Here is a 20,610-nt window from a genome sequence, read left to right on the forward strand (position 1 = left end):
ATGCAAAAAGAGAATGATAAAATACTGTTGCCTAATATGGGCTGAGGGAGGGTCAATCCTTTGGCCTAAATTTGGGTCTAATGAAAATTGGGTATGTCAAGCCTTAAATGTATATGTGAATAGTAAAAACCCCCCATATCAAGAAGATTTTTATATCCTTGCTTGGGAAGAGAAACAGAATTCCCAAGAATAGAAACTAGATACATATTTCTCAGGGAATATATTTCTGGCCTCTCTACCTCTGTTTCTTTACTCTGACAGAAGGGACTTCTGGCCCAGACTCCTCCTCTCGAGTTTCCAGCTCACCAATTTAAACCTGGAGACTGGGTATTGATAAGCACCTGGAAGAGCAACAAGTTGGAACCTGATTGGGAAGGGCCATTCCTGGTGTTACTTTTCACTGACACTGCAGTGAGGACTGAGGAGTGAAACTGGACTCCCTACTCTCAAGTAAAAAGGGCACCTTTTCTAGAAGAAAAACCAGAGGAAAAACATAAGCAGTGGACTATGAATAAGGAATCTGATCAACCGAGGGTAATATACAAAGCCTGGTACAAAAAATGGAGAAGGGAGGTAACATTTTGGGGGTAGTGGAAGCTGCTCAGGCAAACAAGTAATGGAGGAGCAAAAAGGGTTTGGTATCTGGAGAAATTGATCCCATAGGAAGAATAGGAATAACCAGAAAATCCCAGGTATCCTATCCTTTTAAGACTCCAGAAATAACCTAAGTCCAGAAGGGAAATTAGGAAACCCTGTCCTGAATTACAGACCATTGAAGTTAAGGATGTGCAACAGACAGTGGAGACAAAGATTGGGTTTGGAGATTCAAATGCTTGGTTGGAATGGGTCAGCATTTCGGGAAGACCAGATGTCCATACTGGAAGTCCAGATTTTAGCCTGGAGGGGTTCCTGTGTCTCCTTCAATTATACCAGAATGGGTTGGCAAAGGGTGAGAGTTGCAGGGATTCGGAGCTACTCTTCCCTGTAATAAAGGACAGCAGAAAAGATCACACCCACCTTTGTTGGAGTCCCAGGAAACCATCCCACCTGTCTCTCCAGATGGGAGAGAGAAGGTTTTCTGGTCTTGGGTAATATGAGTTGTGTCCAAACGTGGGAAGTAATTGAGAACAACTTGGTAGATTTTTCATCCCCGAGCTGACCTATGGTGGTATTGTGGTGAAAGACCAACCTTACCTCCTAACTGGGCTGGGACTTGTGGGTTGGTGCAGTTGGCCATCCCCTTTACCATGGCATCTGAGCATTTCTCCAAATCCGAGTCTAAATCAAGAAAGAAACACAGCTCAGAGGGACAAAAAGGGTCATCTGACTCTCTAATCTGCCTAGATAGCATAGGAGTCCCATGGGGTGTGCCGGAATCACTCCTAGGGTGGGTAACCATAACTAAAAATGTAGATTGGAACCAGCAGAGGCTCATCAATTACAGTAGGGATGCAGCACAGGGTATTTCTGAACAACTGGCTGCTTGGGAGAACAGAATAGCCTTTGGTAGGATGTTAGCAGAAAAAGGGGGAGTGTGTGTGTTATGCTGGGCAGCCAATGCTGCACCTTTATCCCAAATAATACTGCCCCTGATGGTTCAATAACTAGAGCCTTGAAAGGCTTAAGTATACTGGATGAATAATTAGCAGAAAATTCAGGGGTTGACACCACCTGGATGGGATGGATGGAATCCTGGTTTGGGAAATGCAAAGGTTTCACTGCCTCGATCCTCCCCACTCTCGTTATAGTGGCAGAAGTTTTATGCTGTATCCTTCCTTGGAGGGTTAAATCAGAGGCTAATAGAGACTTCTCTCACTAAGGTTACTCCATTTGGGAAAGTAAAGGCAAACACTCACAGATTTAGACCAAGAGGCAGAGGAGATATTCAATACATGGAATGAGAGGAGCCAAATAGTCAAAAATAGAGAGAAGTGATTGTGAGAAAATGGGTAGTTATCTCCTCTCAATGTGGATATAAGTCAGTCATACTCCTCCTGACCTGTTTATAGGACAAAGGTCTAAGATCCCCTCCTCCCACTCTGGCTAACAAAATCACATGGTTCAAGGAGCCTTGCTTTCAATAAGGTCAGTTCCTGAGTTGTGTCCATAGAAGGAAGCATAAGGTCCACTACTGAGTTATGCCCATACAAGGAAGAGGGGTGGGAATACTGCATTCTGATTAGCTAGTTTTTGTGCGTAGATTTTAACCCTTGAGTAATCAGACCAATGATGAAAAAGAGGAGGATCCATTAGTGTTAGGAACTAGGGTATAAAACAGGGCCTGTGAGCCCCCTTTCTTTGCACCGACCAGCTGCACACTAGGGTGCCTCCTTTTCAGGAAAAGGAAATAAAGAGCCTTTGACACATCACTGCTGAGTTCCTGAGAATTACTGAGAAGAGGATTGATTTTCTTTCACAACCTTATACCTGAAGTTTTTTTGTTTTGTTTTTGCTTTTTTGTGGGGCAGTGGGGGTTAAGTGACTTGCCCAGTGTCACAAAGCTAGTAAGTGTCAAGTGTCTGAGGCCGGATTTGAACTCAGGACCTCCTGAATCCAGGGTCGGTGCTTTATTCACTGCCCCACCTAGCTGCCCCCATACCTGAAGTATTTCAATAAGATAAGCCTCAAGTCTCTCCCCATTCTATTCCATCAGTGACTATGTCACTACCCTCTCGTACTCAATGAACTGCAGTGACTCCCTATTGCTTCCAGGATCAAATACAAAATGCTCTGTTTGGCATTCAAAGCCATGCATAACTTAGCCCTCTCCTATCTTTCAGTTTTCTTCCACCTTACTCCCCAGCCTGTACTCATACATCCAGTGACATGGGGCTACTGCATGCTTCACTAACAAGAACCTCAATCTCTCAGGTCCCACTATTTTCCCTGGCCTTTTCCCATGGCTGGAATACTCTTCTACCTCTGTCCTGACCACTGACTATCACCTGAGGCAGTGTGCAGGGATCCCAACACTTATACCAGTGGCTTCTAGGCAGTGAGCAGTAACCCTGACAGTGAAGGGTAACAGCAACAATGAGACAAATTTCATTCATATCAGGGCTTCGTGACTTTGCTATGGTCTTGGAATAAATCAGAAGATGTTTCTCTGTTTCTCCTGTGAAAAGCAAAACCAAAGATGACCAGGTAACAGGACAGACATATGGAGGATTAAGGGACTGTTAAAGTTTAGATTAACCAACTAAATATCAGGGCAGACATACCTAAGAAGTAAGTGGAGGGGCAGCTAGGTGGCGAGGTGGATAAAGCACCAGCTCTGGATTCAGGAGTATCTGAGTTCAAATCCAGCCTCAGACACAACACTTACTAGCTGTGTGACCCTGGGCAAGTCACTTAACCCCTATTGCCCTGCCCAAAAAAAGAAAAAGAAGAAGTAAGGAGAGATAAAATCTATATCAAAAAGTCACTTAGGCATGGGTACTACCTGACCAGAGCTAGGAAAAAGAGATAACCCAAAAGGTCAGGACCATCATTAAAAAAAAAAAAATCCCCATGGACTCTCAAGAATAGGACAAGCATCCAAGCTTTCCCCACCCCACCCCACCCACCCTCTCTCTCTCTCTCTCTCTTTTTTTGTTGGGCAATAGGTGTTAAGTGACTTGCCCAGGGCCACACAGCTACTAAGTGTCAAGTGTCTGAGACCAGATTTGAACTCAGGTCTTGAATTCAAGGCCAGTGCTTTATCCACTGTGCTAGATCTGTCCTGGTCACTTTCTCTAGCACCAAATAAAAGACCACATTAATTCTAGCTAGACCGTGTGAGAGTGATGGAGGAGGCTAAGAGGATTAAGAGATAACCTTTCAATAATAGACAAAAGGGTTAACAGAGAAACTAAGACCTGAGCAACCAGAGGGTTACTATCAACCAACACTAGCAATAGCTTAGGGAAGGTAATTAGGGACCATTAACCATTAATAGCCATTAATATTCTTAAACCTGGAAAACAGATCCTAAACAGATACCATAAACAGAGAGATCCTCAGGCTCTGACAAGTTTAAACATGTTTCTCTGAACATACACAGTAAGACCATATATGTCCTCATTTTCACCTTATGACGTTTTTTGTTTCTTTGGGGGTTTTTTGGAGGGTTTTTTCTTTTTTTGCAGGGCAATGAGGGTTAAGTGACTTGCCCAGTGTCACACAGCTAGTAAATGTCACATGTCCAAGACCAGATTTGAACTCAGGTCCTCCTGAATCCATGGCTGGTGCTTTATCCACTGCACCACCTAGCTGACCCCATAACCAGCTCTTCATGCAGTGCACTACCAGTTGCCCCACAGCAGTCCATCTCACTTTTGGCCAAATGTAAGAGTTGAAGAGTTTTTCCTGACACGAAGCCTAACTGTCTTTGGGCAGCTTCCACCTATTGTTCTTAACTTTGCTGGTGATCCAACAAGTCAGCTCTGTTTTAGGACAGCTCTTAATATCTTCTTTCCAAGTTAGTCACCCCCTATTTATTTCTTCAACTGCTATGTGGTCTCGAGGTTGTTCATCCTCGCTGTCTTCTGGTAGCTCTTTAGCTTATTGGTGATCTTCATAAACTCTTGCATCAAGGATAAAGGACAGTATTCAGAAAAAATTTTAATAACAGGGTTTTTATAAGGTTTAATAACCTTATTTCAGTGCAGTCCAAGATTTCATTAACTTTGTTGGCTGTTCTATTGCTGACTGATTTACAGTCCACTAGAACCCCAGGTCCTTTTCAAACAAAGTGCTCTCTGTGTTTTCCCCATCTTCTATGAGTTTAAGTTGTTTGAGTCCAAATGGAAGAGATTGCACTGATACCTATTAACTTCATCTTACTGGATTCAGCTTCAGCCTAATAATTTCTAATAATTTCTTTTGTAACCCTATCTCATTGGGACATTTGAAAATTTGTTGAGATTGCTAGTCATGAAAAACATGTTAAAAGGCACATAGCCAACCATATACCATTGGGGTATTCCAATGAACACCTCCCACTATGTTATTGAACTGTTTATGGCAACCCCACCTTTGAATCAGCCTAATTATGTTGATGAAGCCCACGTAGCTCAGCAAGAACAGTGTGGGATACATTACCAAATACTTTGATAAAATCTGGGTAAACTGTAGCAGTTTAGGAAACATCATGAAGTTAAAGCTCTGGTAGTTCTGTAATTACTGCTGCTTTTGTTTAAACTGGATATTCACTATCTAATCCCTTCTGGGATTTTTGAAAGAATCTGAACTCAAGCCACTGGCCTAAAATATTTTATAGTTTATTCTCTTTCCTTTTTTGAAAATTGTGATATTTGCTCTTCTTCAACCTTGGATACCTCTCCCATTTTCCATAGCATTTCATATATTGCTGACTATGGCTCAGTAATCACATCTGCCAGTTCTTTCAGTGTCCAAGAATGTGACTAGGTATGACTGTTGCCATACAGGGATGATAATCTATTGTGTAATCTACTCAGAACCTAGTTTTGTTTTGCCCTTTCCAGTGTGGGGATTGTTCATCCTTTCAGAAAGAACAGATAACAAAGGGAAAAAAAAAAACATTAAAATCTGAACAGGTTTGCCTTCTCGCTCAACAATCATGATTGTCACAATTAGAGTCACTTTTTTCCTCCCAGTAAAACAAATCCTCTTGGACTGATTTGCCATGTAGTTTATTTGGGGAATCCTGTTTCTCCCCCGCAAAAAAAATCTGTTTTCCGTGGTATCTGCCAAAGAGTTATTGCTAGAAATATGGCAGGTTGACAAAGAATGGTAATGTGAATAGAGACTGCTATAGGAAGACAGTATGCGATCACCCCACCACCACACCTCTTCTTGGGCTCCCATCGCTGGGAGGACTTCACGGTCAGTTGGGGTTGATCAGCATGTTAGGGAAGCGGGGATCACTAGAGAGCCATAAGAATGGGACTAGAAGAGAAGGGGGATGTTACCTCAAGTCCTGTTTGCTCTCTACTTTTTTGGGGGTGGGGTGGGACAATGAGGGTTAAGTGACTTGCTCAGGGTCACACAGCTAGTAAATGTCAAGTGTCTGAGGCCGGATTTGAACTCAGGTCCTTCTGAATTCAGGGCCGGTGCTCTATCCACTGCGCCACCTAGCTGCCCTCTCTGTACTCTTTTTGTTTGTTTGTTTGTTTTTTGGCAGGGGAGTGGGGTTAAGTGACTTGCCCAGGGTCACACAGCTAGTAAGTGTCTGAGGCTGGGTTTGAACTCAGGTCCTCCTGAATCCAAGGCTGGTGCCTTATCCACTGCGACACCTAGCTGCAGGGGGGGGGGGCATACTCTGAAATGGAAACAATGCATAACTGGACAGGTCTACACTTGATACTACTGTTGTATCTCCATTATACAAAACTCCCTTTAAGAATGGAGGACATAGGGCATTCTATTTTCTTATTCTTTGTTAACACCTCCCAGAAATAATTCTAATCATGGCTCATATTTCCAGGACTACTTATTAGACATTTTTACATCCTACTTTGGCACTCTTGGAACTTGTCTGCTGGTAAAATGGCAAGAAGCTTTCCTCTTGCTAATTCCTGTTATTGACATGACCTGCTACTCCTGAAATCCTCCACACTTCACAAACTCACACAGCCATCTCAAAAACTATATTCATTGGCCTGCTTTCAGAAAAGGGACACAAAGAAGTCAGACAGTATTCCAGCTGCAAGCTTTCCCAGTGAAGTCCATACACAGAGACAGCATCAGGATGGAGAAAAGAGTGCTCAAACTATTTGTCACAAAGGAGAATTGTAGGCTAGAGGGGAGATGAAAATAATCCTTTTGTTTAACTGGGTCTCCACCCAATTCCCCCAAGCTGCTCCAAGCTGACAAAGAACAGGGAACATTCAGGTTTTATCATGTCATATCAAACTTCAAGATACTTTTATTTCTGGGCCACTACAGGAAGGAGGCCCCCAAATCACCAGTGTCACCAGAAACAGGAATGTTAAATCTTAGCATGCTTAATGGTGGATTGAGTGTGTCTCTGTGTATGGGTACGTGCTTACAAGTATGTACAGACACATGTACACACGTGTGTATGCATATGTATAACATGTTATTAATAGGCATTCCCCAGTTGATAAAATAGGATTGCTAGGTGGCACAGTAGGTAGCATGCTTGGCCTGAAATCAGGAAGACTCAGCTTCTTGAGTTCCAGTCTGGCCCCAGACACTTAAAGTTTGTGTAACTCTAAGCAAGTCACTTAACCCTGTTTGCCTCAGTTTCCTCATCTGTAAATTGAGCTGGAGAAAGAAATGGCAGACCACTCCAGTGGTTCTTTGTCAAGAAAACCCCAAGAGTTGGTCAGACACAACTGAAATGACAACAACACTAAAACATTGTTGATGTTTACAATCATTTTGGAAAGCAATTTAGAATTATGAAAACCAAAAGTGACTAAAATGTCCATGCTCTTTGAACCTGAGACTCTGTTTATGCACTGATACCCCAAGGTATTTTTTTTTTTTTGGTGGTGGTGGTGGTGGTGGTGGTGGTGGCTAAGCACTGGAAATAAAGTAGATGTCCATCAACCAGGGAATGGTTACCAAACTGTGATGTGTTAGTGCACATGTAGAAATGGTGTGTGTGATGAATGCAGAGAAGCAGGGAAAGATTTATATGAACCGATGTAGTGTGAAGTAAGCAGAGCCAAGAAAACAATATACACCGTGGTGACTGCAACAGTATAAATGGAAAGAACCCCATACCCCAAACTCAGAAGTAAATGTAAGAAAATTATAAATATCAAATAGGACTTTGAAGGAGAAAGATGAGAAGACTGCCCCACCCACCCCTTCATGGAGATGGAAGCGCCGCAGGTATTCCATGTTGCACATGTTTTCAGACTTTATTCAGTGTTATCAACCGTGACTTTTTTTCCTCTCTAAAAACATATTCTTTGCTACATGGGATGGCTCTCTGTGAGGGCAATGAGAAGGAATATTTGGGATAACTATGGTGATGCAAGAAAAAAGAAAAAAAAAATTTCCACAAATATCTTGGGAAGAACCACATGTAGAAATCTCAGAAATACTTGTTCAGTATTCTCTGGTGAAAGGGTAGGAATTGTATATCTGTAAGTATCTCTTATCCTTATTGACGTTTGTTGCATTGTCCATTAAATTAGCCCCACCCTAATCTAATTAAACCAGCAAATTGTCAGATATTTGTGTTTTTTCTTTAATTTTAATGTTTGGTTTTAATAAATGTTTATACCAGTATTATATTTCTTCAGGCTGAGTTTCAGCATATTCTGGTAATGCTTTGTCTGACCACCCTGGATGCAAATACTGATGGAAGAGTAGCATGAAACCAATGGATAACAGGTAGGTTATGATGAGCTGTAGGGCAATTAATGAGTCACAGCAATAAATTATTGTTTTCCCCCCTCGCAATCTAAACACCACTACCATGATCACATTTTCTGTTAGTCGAATACTATAATGTAGAGCCATGTGACCCCAGTTCTGTGATTTGTCAATTAATTCTCTATCAGCCAAGCGAAGCTTCACTGCTGACCAGCAGGAGAAATTGATGCCTGCATATAGGATAGTGACTAGCATAAGCATGGCAAGGGTGCCCACCCAGCTAATATTTTTTTCAGTATTGCTGGGAAACTTAGCACCACTTCTCCAAAATTCAACCCAGGGCTCCAATAGGGGAATCATCAAGACACCTAACATGAAGGGCACAGCTCTCAATTTTAAGGATGCAGAGAAGAGCACCAGAATAACAAGACGTGAGGTTATCTCCAGACAACGCCAGATGGTGATACAGATGAATTCTAGAGGCTGTAGGTTGATCTTATAGTCATCATACTTGATTTGAATGGCCAGCATATTACAGAGAATAGCCCCATAGGTGGTAGATATCAGGGCAAAGGTCATCAGTACGGCTGTAAGAGAAACAGAAAAGAATGAGAGATTAGGTAATTTTAAAAACTGGATGATGAAAATCTTTCTTCAATCTTTAGTATTTGTGATTTATAACTTTGTACTCTGAGCAAGTAATTATGAATACTAACTCACAAGAGTGACACAAGAAGACATAATAAAATACAATTGCCACCTGTGACTGAAATATAAATTTTAGTTTTTATAGAAATTTGTATTGGAGAAGGAAGTGGAGTTGAAGAAAAGAAGGTGGAGCAGAAAGCAAGAAATTGATTTTGGGGGAATGTACAAGCTAAAAGTAGAAGGAAGTGAGGAGAAGATCAAAAGAATAAAAGGAAGTAGCAAAAGAGAGAAAGTGTTTGTTCTTTTTGTTGTTTTTGTTTTGTCCTTCATTCTCAGAGGACCATGACAGATGTCATGACTTGCAGTGAATTGTATTTTGAGCGAGGAAGGGCTGTGCAAAGTTACCAGCCTCAAGAAGTACTTGAGGAGTTAGAAAAAAAGGATGGCTAAGAAAAGTTGACAACACACAAGCAAAAGGAAGTTGGATGTAAGGTCAAGGTGTTAACAAAGTGATGTAATGATCACACAATGAGATGAAAAATCAACACCACTCTGGTGTTGAAGAATTTTCCTTAACCCCGCCCTGCCCCCCCCCCCGCCCCGCCCCCCCCCTCCCCCGCCTTGCAACCCAAGAAAGTTACTGAAAGGAATGACATCAAGTCCAAAGGCATTTCATAGGCACTCTGCTAAACCCTGGGTGTACAAAGGAAGGGAAAGGGGAGACGAGATGTACACATGTACAAGCAAGTTATATATAGGATAAATTGGGGAGAATCAACAGAAAAAAAAGCATTAAAGAGAATTGGGAAAAGCTTCTTTAAAGTTGGGGTTTTAACAGGAGCTTAAAGGATGCTTGAAGGGAGAGAATTCAAGGCATAGGGATTAACTGCTGGAAATGTCCCAGAGTCAGGAGAAGGAAAGTCTTGTTCAACAAACAGTCAGGAAGCCAGTATCAATCAATTGCAGCACATGTCGCAGGAAGTAAATTATAAGAAGACTGGAAAGAGGGAAGAGGGGAAGGTTGTGAAATGCTTTAAAAGCAAAACTGTTTTGGACATGTTGAGTTCAAGGAAACTAGATATCAGTATCTCTTAATGGATTTACTGATCTCTTAAGTGCAAAATTTTAAGTAATATATTCACAAACAAGCTATAGTAACATATCAAAAGGATTATACATTATGACTAGATCAGATTTCTACAAGGAATTCAGGGCTGGTTTAATATCAGGAAAGCTATAAAGATAATATAAAACCCTCCCACATAGGATTGTGTCAACATATGCAGTATTTTTGCCTTTGCCAAAATACAACACCCATTTCCATTAAAACCCCAAGAAAATGGGAGAATGTAAGTGAATCTTTCTTTAATAAGGTAAGTAGTATCTATCAAAAACCAAGAGACAGCAACATATGTAATACGAATAAAAGAGGCCTTTCTAATGATGTCACTGCTAAATTGAGGATCTCTATTATAACCACTTTTAAAGTTATTATAGACTTTTAAAAGCTAACCAAAACAATAATATGTGAAAAAGAGGTTGAAGAGACTTCCAGCCAAATCTTTTGTGCTCTTTCCAGCCATGGTGTATAAGATATCTGGGAATCAACCTCTTAGGAATACTCTGAATACAAAAACAAAACACTCTTTCAGGAAGTAAAGATATTATTAGAAATAACTGGACAAACACTAATTGCTCATGGAAAGGCAGAGCCAATATTATAGAGGTGAAAATATCAACTAAAATAATTCACCTTTTCGGTTGTGTAACTGAATGTGGTAGCTGTGGAAAAATTGGCAACAGTAAAAGGTTATGAATACCTGTGTACCCAGGGTTGCGTAAAAATTTCTCAGGCAAAAAGGGGTAGTGAGTGGGAAAAGTTTAAGAGGCCCTGCCCTAAATCACTAACAATTTGAGAAGTGCAAATTAAAACCAGTCTTGGAATTCCACCTCATACTTTCAGATTGTCAAAGTTGACCTCTTTCCAACCCCCAAAAGAAAAATAGCAAACGCTAAAAAAACAAAACAAAAGGAGGGGGGGAAGGGTATATTAATTTACCGTTAATGGTACCATTAGTGGACTAGTCTAGCCATTCTGGAAAGCAGTTCAAAACTATGCCCCCAATGAGTTGTACCTACCATACCATCACTACAGTTATACCCCCAAAGAGATCAAGGAAAGGGGGAAAGTATGTGAACAAAAAAATATTTATGCATCATCTGATATGATATTGATATATAGGACATATTTGTGCATGTGTGTATGCATGTATGTGTGTACATGTGTAGATGTGTATAATACACAGTATATATGTATGCACACATGTTTTTGAACTCCAGGAAGAAATCTTGCACAATTTTTACTTATGTTCTGATTTCCACATGAATCACGTAAAATTTTCCTTTGAATCCAGGAACTTGTGTGAATTTGGATTGATCAGCAAATTTGTTTTAAGTGAATAAATAACCTTCTCACATGAAGTAATGCAAATTTGATAAATGAATTTCCAATCTATGAAGAGTCTTAGTAACAGAGGCATTATGCATCATTTTCCTTTATTCTGAGATTCTTCTGTGTCCTACAATTGCTTAATTTTGATTGTACACTATCACACGATCTCAGACATAGTATTAATCAGTGGCAAATGGTGGCAAATTTCAAATTAGCTCTAGGAGGGAAAACCCACAGATGACATGCTTTTAAGGTTAACCTGCATTTTTTATGTTTTTTTCATTGAGTCATTGAGGTCATCAACCAAACAATAAATCAAGCCTAGATTTGTGCATTTCCAAGGTGTACATTGAAAATGCAACAATCAGTTCTCCTGAACTAACATAAGCTGGTTTCAGCACACACTTTGTCACCTCTTGCATATGAGAGAGGCAAATGCATTCTTTTGTCCTTTTTGTTCCCTTCTAGCTCTTGGAATGAAAACAGAAAGTTGGCTAAATAAACCAATAAGCTAGCCAACAAAATAACTAATTATTTAATTAGAGCATTATTTTTTTTAAATAGACTTTTGCCTCAACCTAAAATATCAAGTTTGGTTTCATTCAAACATCCAGTAAAATTCAGTGCTGCTTTTCTGATGTTCTCCTCTTACAGTTCCACCTCCCCTCACTCTCTTGCCTGAGAACCTTGTCTCATATTTTACACAAAATATTGAGGCCATTTGCTGTGTGCTCCCTCTTCTTTCCCCTTCTTCATTTCCTATTAATGTGGATGCTTCCTTCATCCTTATCTCACACAATGGAGTGGCCTTGCCCCTTACCAAGGCTATCCCTTCCACTTACTCAAGTGATCCCATTCCATTCAGTCTCCTCTAGCAGATGGCCTCCTCTGTCATCTCCATCCTTTCACTTATCTTCAGGCTTTCCTCATCTACTGGCCACACCCTGCCCATGTCTCACCATCCTGAAAACAAACAAAAAGCCCCACACTAGAGCCTTCCATTCCTGCTACCTGTCATCCTGTATCTCTTCTGTCTTTTGTGGCTCAGCTCCTCAAAAAGGCCACTTCTAATAGGTAGCTCCACTTTTTCTCCTCTCACTCTCTTAATCCCACACAAAATGGCTTCTGATCTCATCATTCCATCAAAACTGCTCTCTCTCCAAAGTTGCCAGTGATCTCTTTGTTGCAAAATCCAAAGACTATTTTTTCAGTCCTCATCCTTCTTGACCTCTCTGCAGTCTTTAACACAGTTGAACTCTTTCTTTCTTTCTTTCTTTCTTCCTTCCTTTCTTTCTTTCTTTCTCTCTCTCTCTCTCTCTCTCTCTTTCTTTCTTTCTTTCTTTCTTTCTTTCTTTCTTTCTTTCTTTCTTTCTTTCTTTCTTTCTTTCTTTCTTTCTTTCTTTCTTTCTTTCTTTCTTTCTTTCTTTCTTGATGAGGCAACGGGGGTTAAATGACTTGCCCAGGGTCACGCAGCCAGTAAGTGTCAAGTGTCTGAGGCCGGATTTGAACTCAGGGCCTCCTGAAGCCGGGGCCAGTGCTCTTATCCACTGCGTCACCTAGCTTCCCCAGTTGAACACTTTCTTATCTCCTTCATATTCTCTTCTCTGCAGCTTTTAAGAACACCCCTTGTGGTAAGAACTACCTGTTCATTTTGTGGATTACAAAGGTCTGTTTGCTTTAGAATGATCCATGATTGTTGCATGTGTTGTGATATGATTGCTTTTTCTGGAAGGATCTAGGATGGGGGAATCTTCAGATGAATGTGTAAAAAAGGAAAGGCCACTTTGACTGAGGGGGTCATCTATTTACATTCTTTGCTCCATCTGAGAAAGAACTGACTGATGTACTTTCAAGGCAGGAATGTTACACCCAAAGAATAATACCACGGGGCAGTTAGGTGGCGCAGTGGATAAAGCACCCAGCCTGGATTCAGGAGGACCTGAATTCAAATCCGGCCTCAGACACTTGATACTTAACTAGCTGTGTGACCCTGGGCAAGTCACTTAACCCTCATTGCCCTGCAAAACAAAACAAAACACACACACATACACACCCCAAAAGGGGTGTACCACTAATGTCTACTTCTCTCTTGATATTTGTAAGGATGTGTTTAGACTTACTTGCTTTCTCTGTCAGGGTGAAATTAGCATCTCCACAGAAACCTCAAAGTTCTTGAGAGATCTGTAACTTCTAATTTGGGCGATTTGGTATTTCACTAGATAAATATTGCACTATAGAGGCCAAGGGTTTTTATGGCAGTTTGGGGCACATTTTTGTAGTCTCTAATTATACCTATTATTCTTAACTACTGTGGGAAGGCATGGAAAGGTAAATTGAATCAACCCTATGGGAGGCCTTGAATAGCAAGCATCCCAAATAACTGTTATTTAATAGACAACACTAGTGAAATTTTGCGAGCAATTAAGTGATAAGGTCATACCTGGGCACCAATAAGTCTGGTGGTAAATGTGGGAATGATTAAAAGAAAATGGTTGGAGGGAAACTATTAGGATTCTTCAGTTGTCCATGTGACATCCAATGAAGCATTGAATTAAAGAGGTCACCATGGGAATGATTAGAAGCTTCTGAACTTGGCAAGCCTTTGATTAGAGTGGATGAGGGAGAGGGAGGGGTCAGGGCTAATACCAAAAAATGGCAGAACATCTGGTAGTATGGTGGTACAAAATGAGACATATGGAAATCAGAAAAAAAAAGATACGAATTTTGAAGAAAATGAATGATTCAACTTTGGAAATGTTGAGTTACCATAGGAACATCCTAATGGGGATGTGATGGAAACAGCTAGAAACAAAGGAATTGGGAATAATTGGGGAAAGTTGGGGGTAGAGATTATCTTGAGGAATCATATAAGGGGTTAAGTGACCACACAGCTAGTAAGTGCTAAGTGTCTGAGGCCGGATTTGAACTCACGTCCTCCTGAATCCAGGGCCGGTGTCTTATCCACTGCACCACCTAGCTGCCCAACAATCATTAATTTTTTAAGCAATGTTATTATATATTCAGCAGGAGTCTGGAATAACAGGGACAAAATGAGTGTGGGGGTAAGGGATAGAGAACTGTGTTACAGAGGGAGGAGAGAGGACTGAGAAGAGGTGCTATCAAAGTAACAGGATGCTTTATTCATAAAACCCTGAAAATTTGTTCGATCCATAAGTTTTGAGTATGGGTTCAATTTTTCAGGGTCTCCTGTCATTAACCAATAATAATGTTAAAGACACAATAATGATGACAAGATATGAATGATAAGGTTTCCCGGATTACAGGACTCTGTTAACAAAACTTACCTCTACCCAGGGGAAGTTTACGTGCTGTAAAGGTGACATACAACTGATATGTTAGCTGTGGCACTGACCCCAGGAAGGCCTGAATCAATGCCATACGTTTGAAGGCATTATAGTGCATGCATAGCGTCCGTATTGAATGGGCAATCTCCCATTCCAGTGTCACTTCACTACCATTTTGGAGTATCTTTCTTCGTGTTGTACTGACATAAGTGTCCTCTTTTTCATGCTTCTGTTTCTTCAACAACTGAAGATATATCACAACAGCCTCCAAACATCTGTTAGAACAAATCATCATGGGAATCTAATCAAACTTTCTCTTTGGCACTTATGAATAGATGGAAATGCTGCTTTCATAACTTCCTTTATGTAATAGCCTATTCTTTTTATTATTCTTAAACACTTCTATGTGAAAGTTATTGTTGTCTTATGGAAATACAAAGATATGTAAAAGAACCATTTTGTCCTTAAATAATGGCAGTTCAGTAAAAATGGAGTTCCAAATCCATTCTTCTCTTCCCGCCTGAAACTGTATACCATGCCACAAGCAGGCAGAGAAAGCTTATTTTCACTGAGGACACTTAGTTTCATGTATATGCTTTGGGCTATCCATTTAGCAACCTCTCTTGATATGTAACACACGATGTACCATCCTGCTATTTGTCCAATATCCATCTGGTCTACATGTAATCTGTCTGCAGTCTGCTACTTTTTATTTTCACCCTTTCACAATCTCACCTACTGACACAACTTCAAATAATAACTCAATACAGATAACATCTCCAGATATGTATTCCCTCCTGAAATTTAACTGGATGTCCCACTAATACAGAAATTTTAGCATGCCACAAAAAAGTACCTTCTTCTCCCCTAATCCTACTGCAGCTTCCTTTTCCATCATTTTGTCTGTGACAAATTCTCCCATGTTTTTAAAAACTTTGAAGTTATTAAAATAATTCTGTGTCAGTTATTAACTTGCATTTATTTTACATGTACTTATTTTTGTAATTATTGCCTAGCACAGGACCCACCATGAATTAGGTACCTAATAAATGCTTCTTGAATGATCTACCCCCTCCTCTCTATACCACCACTCTAATACAAGCATTAACAACCATCCCAAATAAAGATACTAGCCAACTTCCATCATGTTCTCACTTTTTAATCTTGGCTATATAACATTCAGTATGTGAGAGAGTAAACAGTAGGAGAGACAGTCAGTTTCTTTGTTTTTCTATGTTTAAGCATGTTTTCCCCTATATTTTGAATACTCTCTCCACATCTCTACCTTTTCTAAACCTGCCCATTTTCAAGTCCCAAACCCCAAGCCATTCATAAAATCTACTGTTAGGCCCTCCAAACGTCGCCAATGTTGCCTTAATCAATCAACCAACACTGTGCTAGTCTCTGAGGTTACACGTACAAAGAATTAAATGGCCATTTGCACCCCACTCTCTCTCTCTCTCACACACACACACACACACACACACACACACACACACACACACACACATGCAATGCAGAGAAACACAAGCACAAACCACACACAGAATAGTTACTGCAAATTTGACAAAATGTTCCTTTGGTCAGACAAAGCTTCATGAATTGTTCTTATCTTTGCTTAAAACTTTCTCTCATGGGGGCAATTCAATTCAACAAACATTTTTATTGTCTACAATGTACAAAGGCCTGAAAGTGTTTTGATTTAAATGCTTTGAAAATAGACTGCAGATTCTAGGTACTCCCCCTTCAACCTTCCACTTCCTGCTGCCCTCACCTCCCCCTGGGGAAAAACCACCCAGCCCAGGCAATAGAAAGAATCCTGTATTTGTGGGATACTACCATGCCGTAAGAAATGATGAGCTGGTTGGTTTTAGAAAAACATGGAAAGATTTGCATGAAATAATGAAAAGTGAAATAATCATAACCAAGAGAACATTGTATACAGTAACAGCAATATTGTTTGAAAAATAATTGTGAACAAACAAGTTATTCTGAATACTATAAATACTCAAACCAACCATAAAGGAGGATGCTATGCACCTCCAGAGAAAGAACTGATAAATATGTTAGTATGCTTAGTACTGTTTTACATGTATTTATAAATCTGCATCAAATGCAGTGTGGGGTTGGGGGGCGGGGAGGAGGAAGGGAGATAGTTTGGAACTTAAAGTGTAACCAAAAACCCCCTTTTTTTTTGGCATGGGGCAATGGGGGTTAAGTGACTTACCCAGGGTCACACAGCCAGCAAGTGTCAAGTGTCTGAGGCTGGACTTGAACTCAGGTCCTTCTGAATCCAAGGCGGGTACTTTATCCACTGTGCCACCCAGCTGCCCCAGTAAACTAAATTTTTACAAAAGAATCACATAAGTGGATTCTGACACTTAATATATGAATAACCAGGGTCAAGTCATTTAATTTCTTAGAACCTCAGTTTTTTACTTAATGGTAAAATGGGGAATACTTACAGTACTAACCTCACAGAATTTGTGAGAAACTCACAAGGATTAGATAAGTATAAACTAAGGACGATGACAAGAACAATAGCAGTTATGAATAGTAACCTATTCCTTCATGATGATGTCTATTCCACTTATGAGTAGCTCTAATTTTTAGGGATTTTTTAAAAAATCACATCAAGCCAAAACTTTCCTCTTTACCGCTTCTGTATGCTGTTCTAGGTCTTCTTTCTGACCAAACCAATTAAATCTAATCCTAAGGATTTAAAGACAAGCATTTGTGATCCCCCTAATTATTATATTATTTAGGCTAAGAAGTGAAACATCTAAAATCACTACATCTTTCACCTGATTCTTGGACAACATAAACTCAAGGCACTTCTCAATCTCTTTTTTTTTTTCCTTAATGGAATGTATACTGGATAAAATGGCACTACAGGGAAGTTATATGAAAGAAAACATTCCAGAGTCAATACTAAAAGTACGATATATATGAATATAGGTATATGTGAGTGAGTGTGTGTGTGTGTGTGTGTGTGTGTTTGCAAAGTGTAGTAATGAGAAAATTTTAAAGTTGCTTACCTAACAATGGGTCCCATAAGTAGAAAGTGCATGAATAGCACTAGAGGTTTATTCTTGGATAAGTCCTTATGAACAATTATTAGAGTCAATTGGTCCATAATAGATCCACCAAAACAGAAAATGGATGTAAATCCCGTCCAGAACCTGTCGTTGTTTTTTCTATATATATCAATCATGTAGATAGCAGAAGCAACCTCACCACAGTAGAGGAATGTGGAAAATAGGATGCTAAATGGGAATGTAAACTGGGGCCTGGGACCATGTATCATTCCTTCCTCCAGAGATGGAACATGATCCACACTTTCTTCATCAGTACCTTCATAAGCTGTGGCCATCTTCAAGTTGCTGAGTATCACAGATTCTTCTGATCAGTTAACCAACGAAACTTCAAATTCTGGCCAAGTGGCAGTGAACAAGATACGTTTCAGGGTTCGTGTGTTTGGGAAGATGGGGGTAAGGGATATGAATATTTGATAAACAGGAATCTGTCCTACAATAAACTCGATGGGATCTGAGTTAGAGAACACCAAAACAACTCTAGTTTCATTGTAGTTTCTCCAGAACAAAAGCTATTAAGTAAACTGCACTTCCATTTTCAAATCCAGCCACAAGTCCTGACTCTTTCTTAAGGCACTGAATCATTAAGGAAAAATAAATTTTCTCCTCTTGTTGTCCCTTGGACTAAGTAGAGCCACCAATTATAAGGACAGAGAGGTTAAGTTTGCAATTTTTAAAAATGGCATATTAATCTAAATATATCCATGAAAGAAGTTCAAGGTGAAGTATTGGGGATGAGACGTCTCTCACTTTTAGTTCATGGTGTTTTGTCCCTTAGACTTCATGTCTTAATTCAAACAGAGCTGTTTAATTGCTTGCTGTTTCTTCCTGAGGGAAAAAATGTTTTTCCAAGTTTATCAGTGAGTAGCACATTTCAGTGTCTACAATACATACTCCCATATGACTACAGACTCTCAACTACAGTGTAACCAAATTTAACTTTGATCTCTAACCACCCCCAATCCACATTTTCCCTCTGAGTCACCAAAGAGTTTTGAAACAGCCAGATCCTTCTGGCCCCTGGCCTTCCTGACACAGTGCTTTCTCCACCATGACATTTTTCTAGATTTTATTTTCTGAATCCAATCACCCATCCTCCCATCCTGACATGCTTGGATCCTTCTGATCCTCTCTGTGAACCTGAGTTCGTCCCAAGTCTGAGGAGGTTTAGGACTGCATGGCATCCAAGACTCTCAGATCTCCCAGATACGTATCACACTGAACATGTGTGTGTGTGTGTACACACATTCACATCAGGTCTGTAATTTCTATTAAAAGAAAATTTTCAACTGCATTCACAAAGAAAGCTTAATTACTGCTTTTCAGGGTGGCTAGGTGGCACAGTGGATAAAGCACCGGCCCTGGATTCAGGAGTTCCTGAGTTCAAATCCGGCCTCAGACACTTGACAGTTACTAGCTGTGTGACCTTGGGCAAGTCACTTAAGCCCCATTGCCCTGCAAAAAAAAAAATTATTGCTTTTCAATTTCATATCATCTTCAAAATAGAAACTACAAGATCAGACCTAATTTGACAATCAGATAAGCAATCCCATTACCTATGTTTTTGATCGCTTCTTACCTTCTCTGGAAGTCTTCCTACAACTTAAAATGTTAATATCCCGATAGCCAAACTGTGAGATTTAAAATTGGATATTAGATCATAAATCTCCCCTACTTAACCTTTCCCTTAATTTATCTCCCAGACTAGTAAATGGAAGAAGATTCTGGTTTTCTAGTTAGAGCTTTTATTGTATGGTAGTCACAAGGTGATGTTGATTAGAAGGATAGGAAATTAGAAATAGAATACAAATCGTCTTAAGTCTAGGCTTAGTCTATATTCCGTATAAAACTCACCAAAAGCCGAAGGCCACCTTTGGGGAGAGAGACCGAGTCAAGCGCGTCCTGTTAATAATAATAGTTAATAATAATATTAATTAATAATAATTAATAATAATAGTTAACAATAATATTAATAATAGAAAACTCTGGATAAATAGTTGTGTCTACCTTAGTTTTTGTTTGTATAGTTTTCTTTGACTTCTACAGACACATTCAATATCTGACCTGTTAATTAGGTTACATTTCCTGGGTAACCACAACAATTGTATATTCTAAGTTCTGAAAGAGAATTTTCTGTGTGTTTCCCCAAAGTGACTTCTCTCTCAGCGTCCAGATCAAAGGGTGGGCAGAAATCCCTCTTGTGGTATTCAGAGCAGTTGCTAAAAGAGTCTGACTATTTGTGTGTTTTCAACATTCTGGTAGCTGGTAAGACATTGCTTTAGTTCACTATGTCAATGATGTTCAGAGTAAGACGATATTGTTAGTAATATTGTAAGCTTAAGTTACTTATATAGACTTTCTTTAACTACAGTCTGGTCAGTCTGTCTTGATTAATCTTTCAGTTAAGTCAACACCAGTCATTTTACTTCTGATAAGTTTCCAAAGAATCACATTTGCTGTGGCTCGGAGTTTTAGTGGTTTTTTGTTTTGTTTTCTTTTGTTTTTAAAAGCACACACATACAAACTGTCCATATAAACTGAGGGTGTTTTCTAGTTAATCTTCCCTCTAATGTTTTGAAAAAAGAAATCTAAGGACCTACAGAATTCTTTCAGTTTAAGCATTCTTTCTGAAACTGTTTTTAATATCAGTAGTTGTTGAACTACTTAATGGTAGCACGATGGATAGAGTATTAGAAGAAGACCTGGGTTCCCTGAGCAAGTCACTTTACCTCTGTTTGCCTCAGTGTTCTCAAGTGCAAAATGGGAATAATAACAGCATCTACCTCCTAGGCTG

The 20,610-nt window shown here is 39.8% G+C and overlaps 1 protein-coding gene across 1 annotated transcript; it reads right to left on the reverse strand.

Annotated features, from left to right (window-relative positions):
• Positions 1-8,229: 8,229 nt before the first annotated feature.
• Positions 8,230-18,094, reverse strand: LOC122733448 (XK-related protein 2-like). The gene is made up of 3 exons (XM_043973875.1): positions 17,760-18,094; positions 14,722-14,996; positions 8,230-8,903 (listed from the first exon to the last, which is right to left on the reverse strand). Exons 1-3 carry the CDS (start codon positions 18,092-18,094, stop codon positions 8,230-8,232), a joined length of 1,284 nt encoding a protein of 427 aa, XP_043829810.1.
• Between the last annotated feature and the right edge of the window lie 2,516 nt (positions 18,095-20,610).

This window comes from Dromiciops gliroides, chromosome X (assembly GCF_019393635.1).
Source record: "Dromiciops gliroides isolate mDroGli1 chromosome X, mDroGli1.pri, whole genome shotgun sequence".
Taxonomy (NCBI): domain Eukaryota; kingdom Metazoa; phylum Chordata; class Mammalia; order Microbiotheria; family Microbiotheriidae; genus Dromiciops; species Dromiciops gliroides.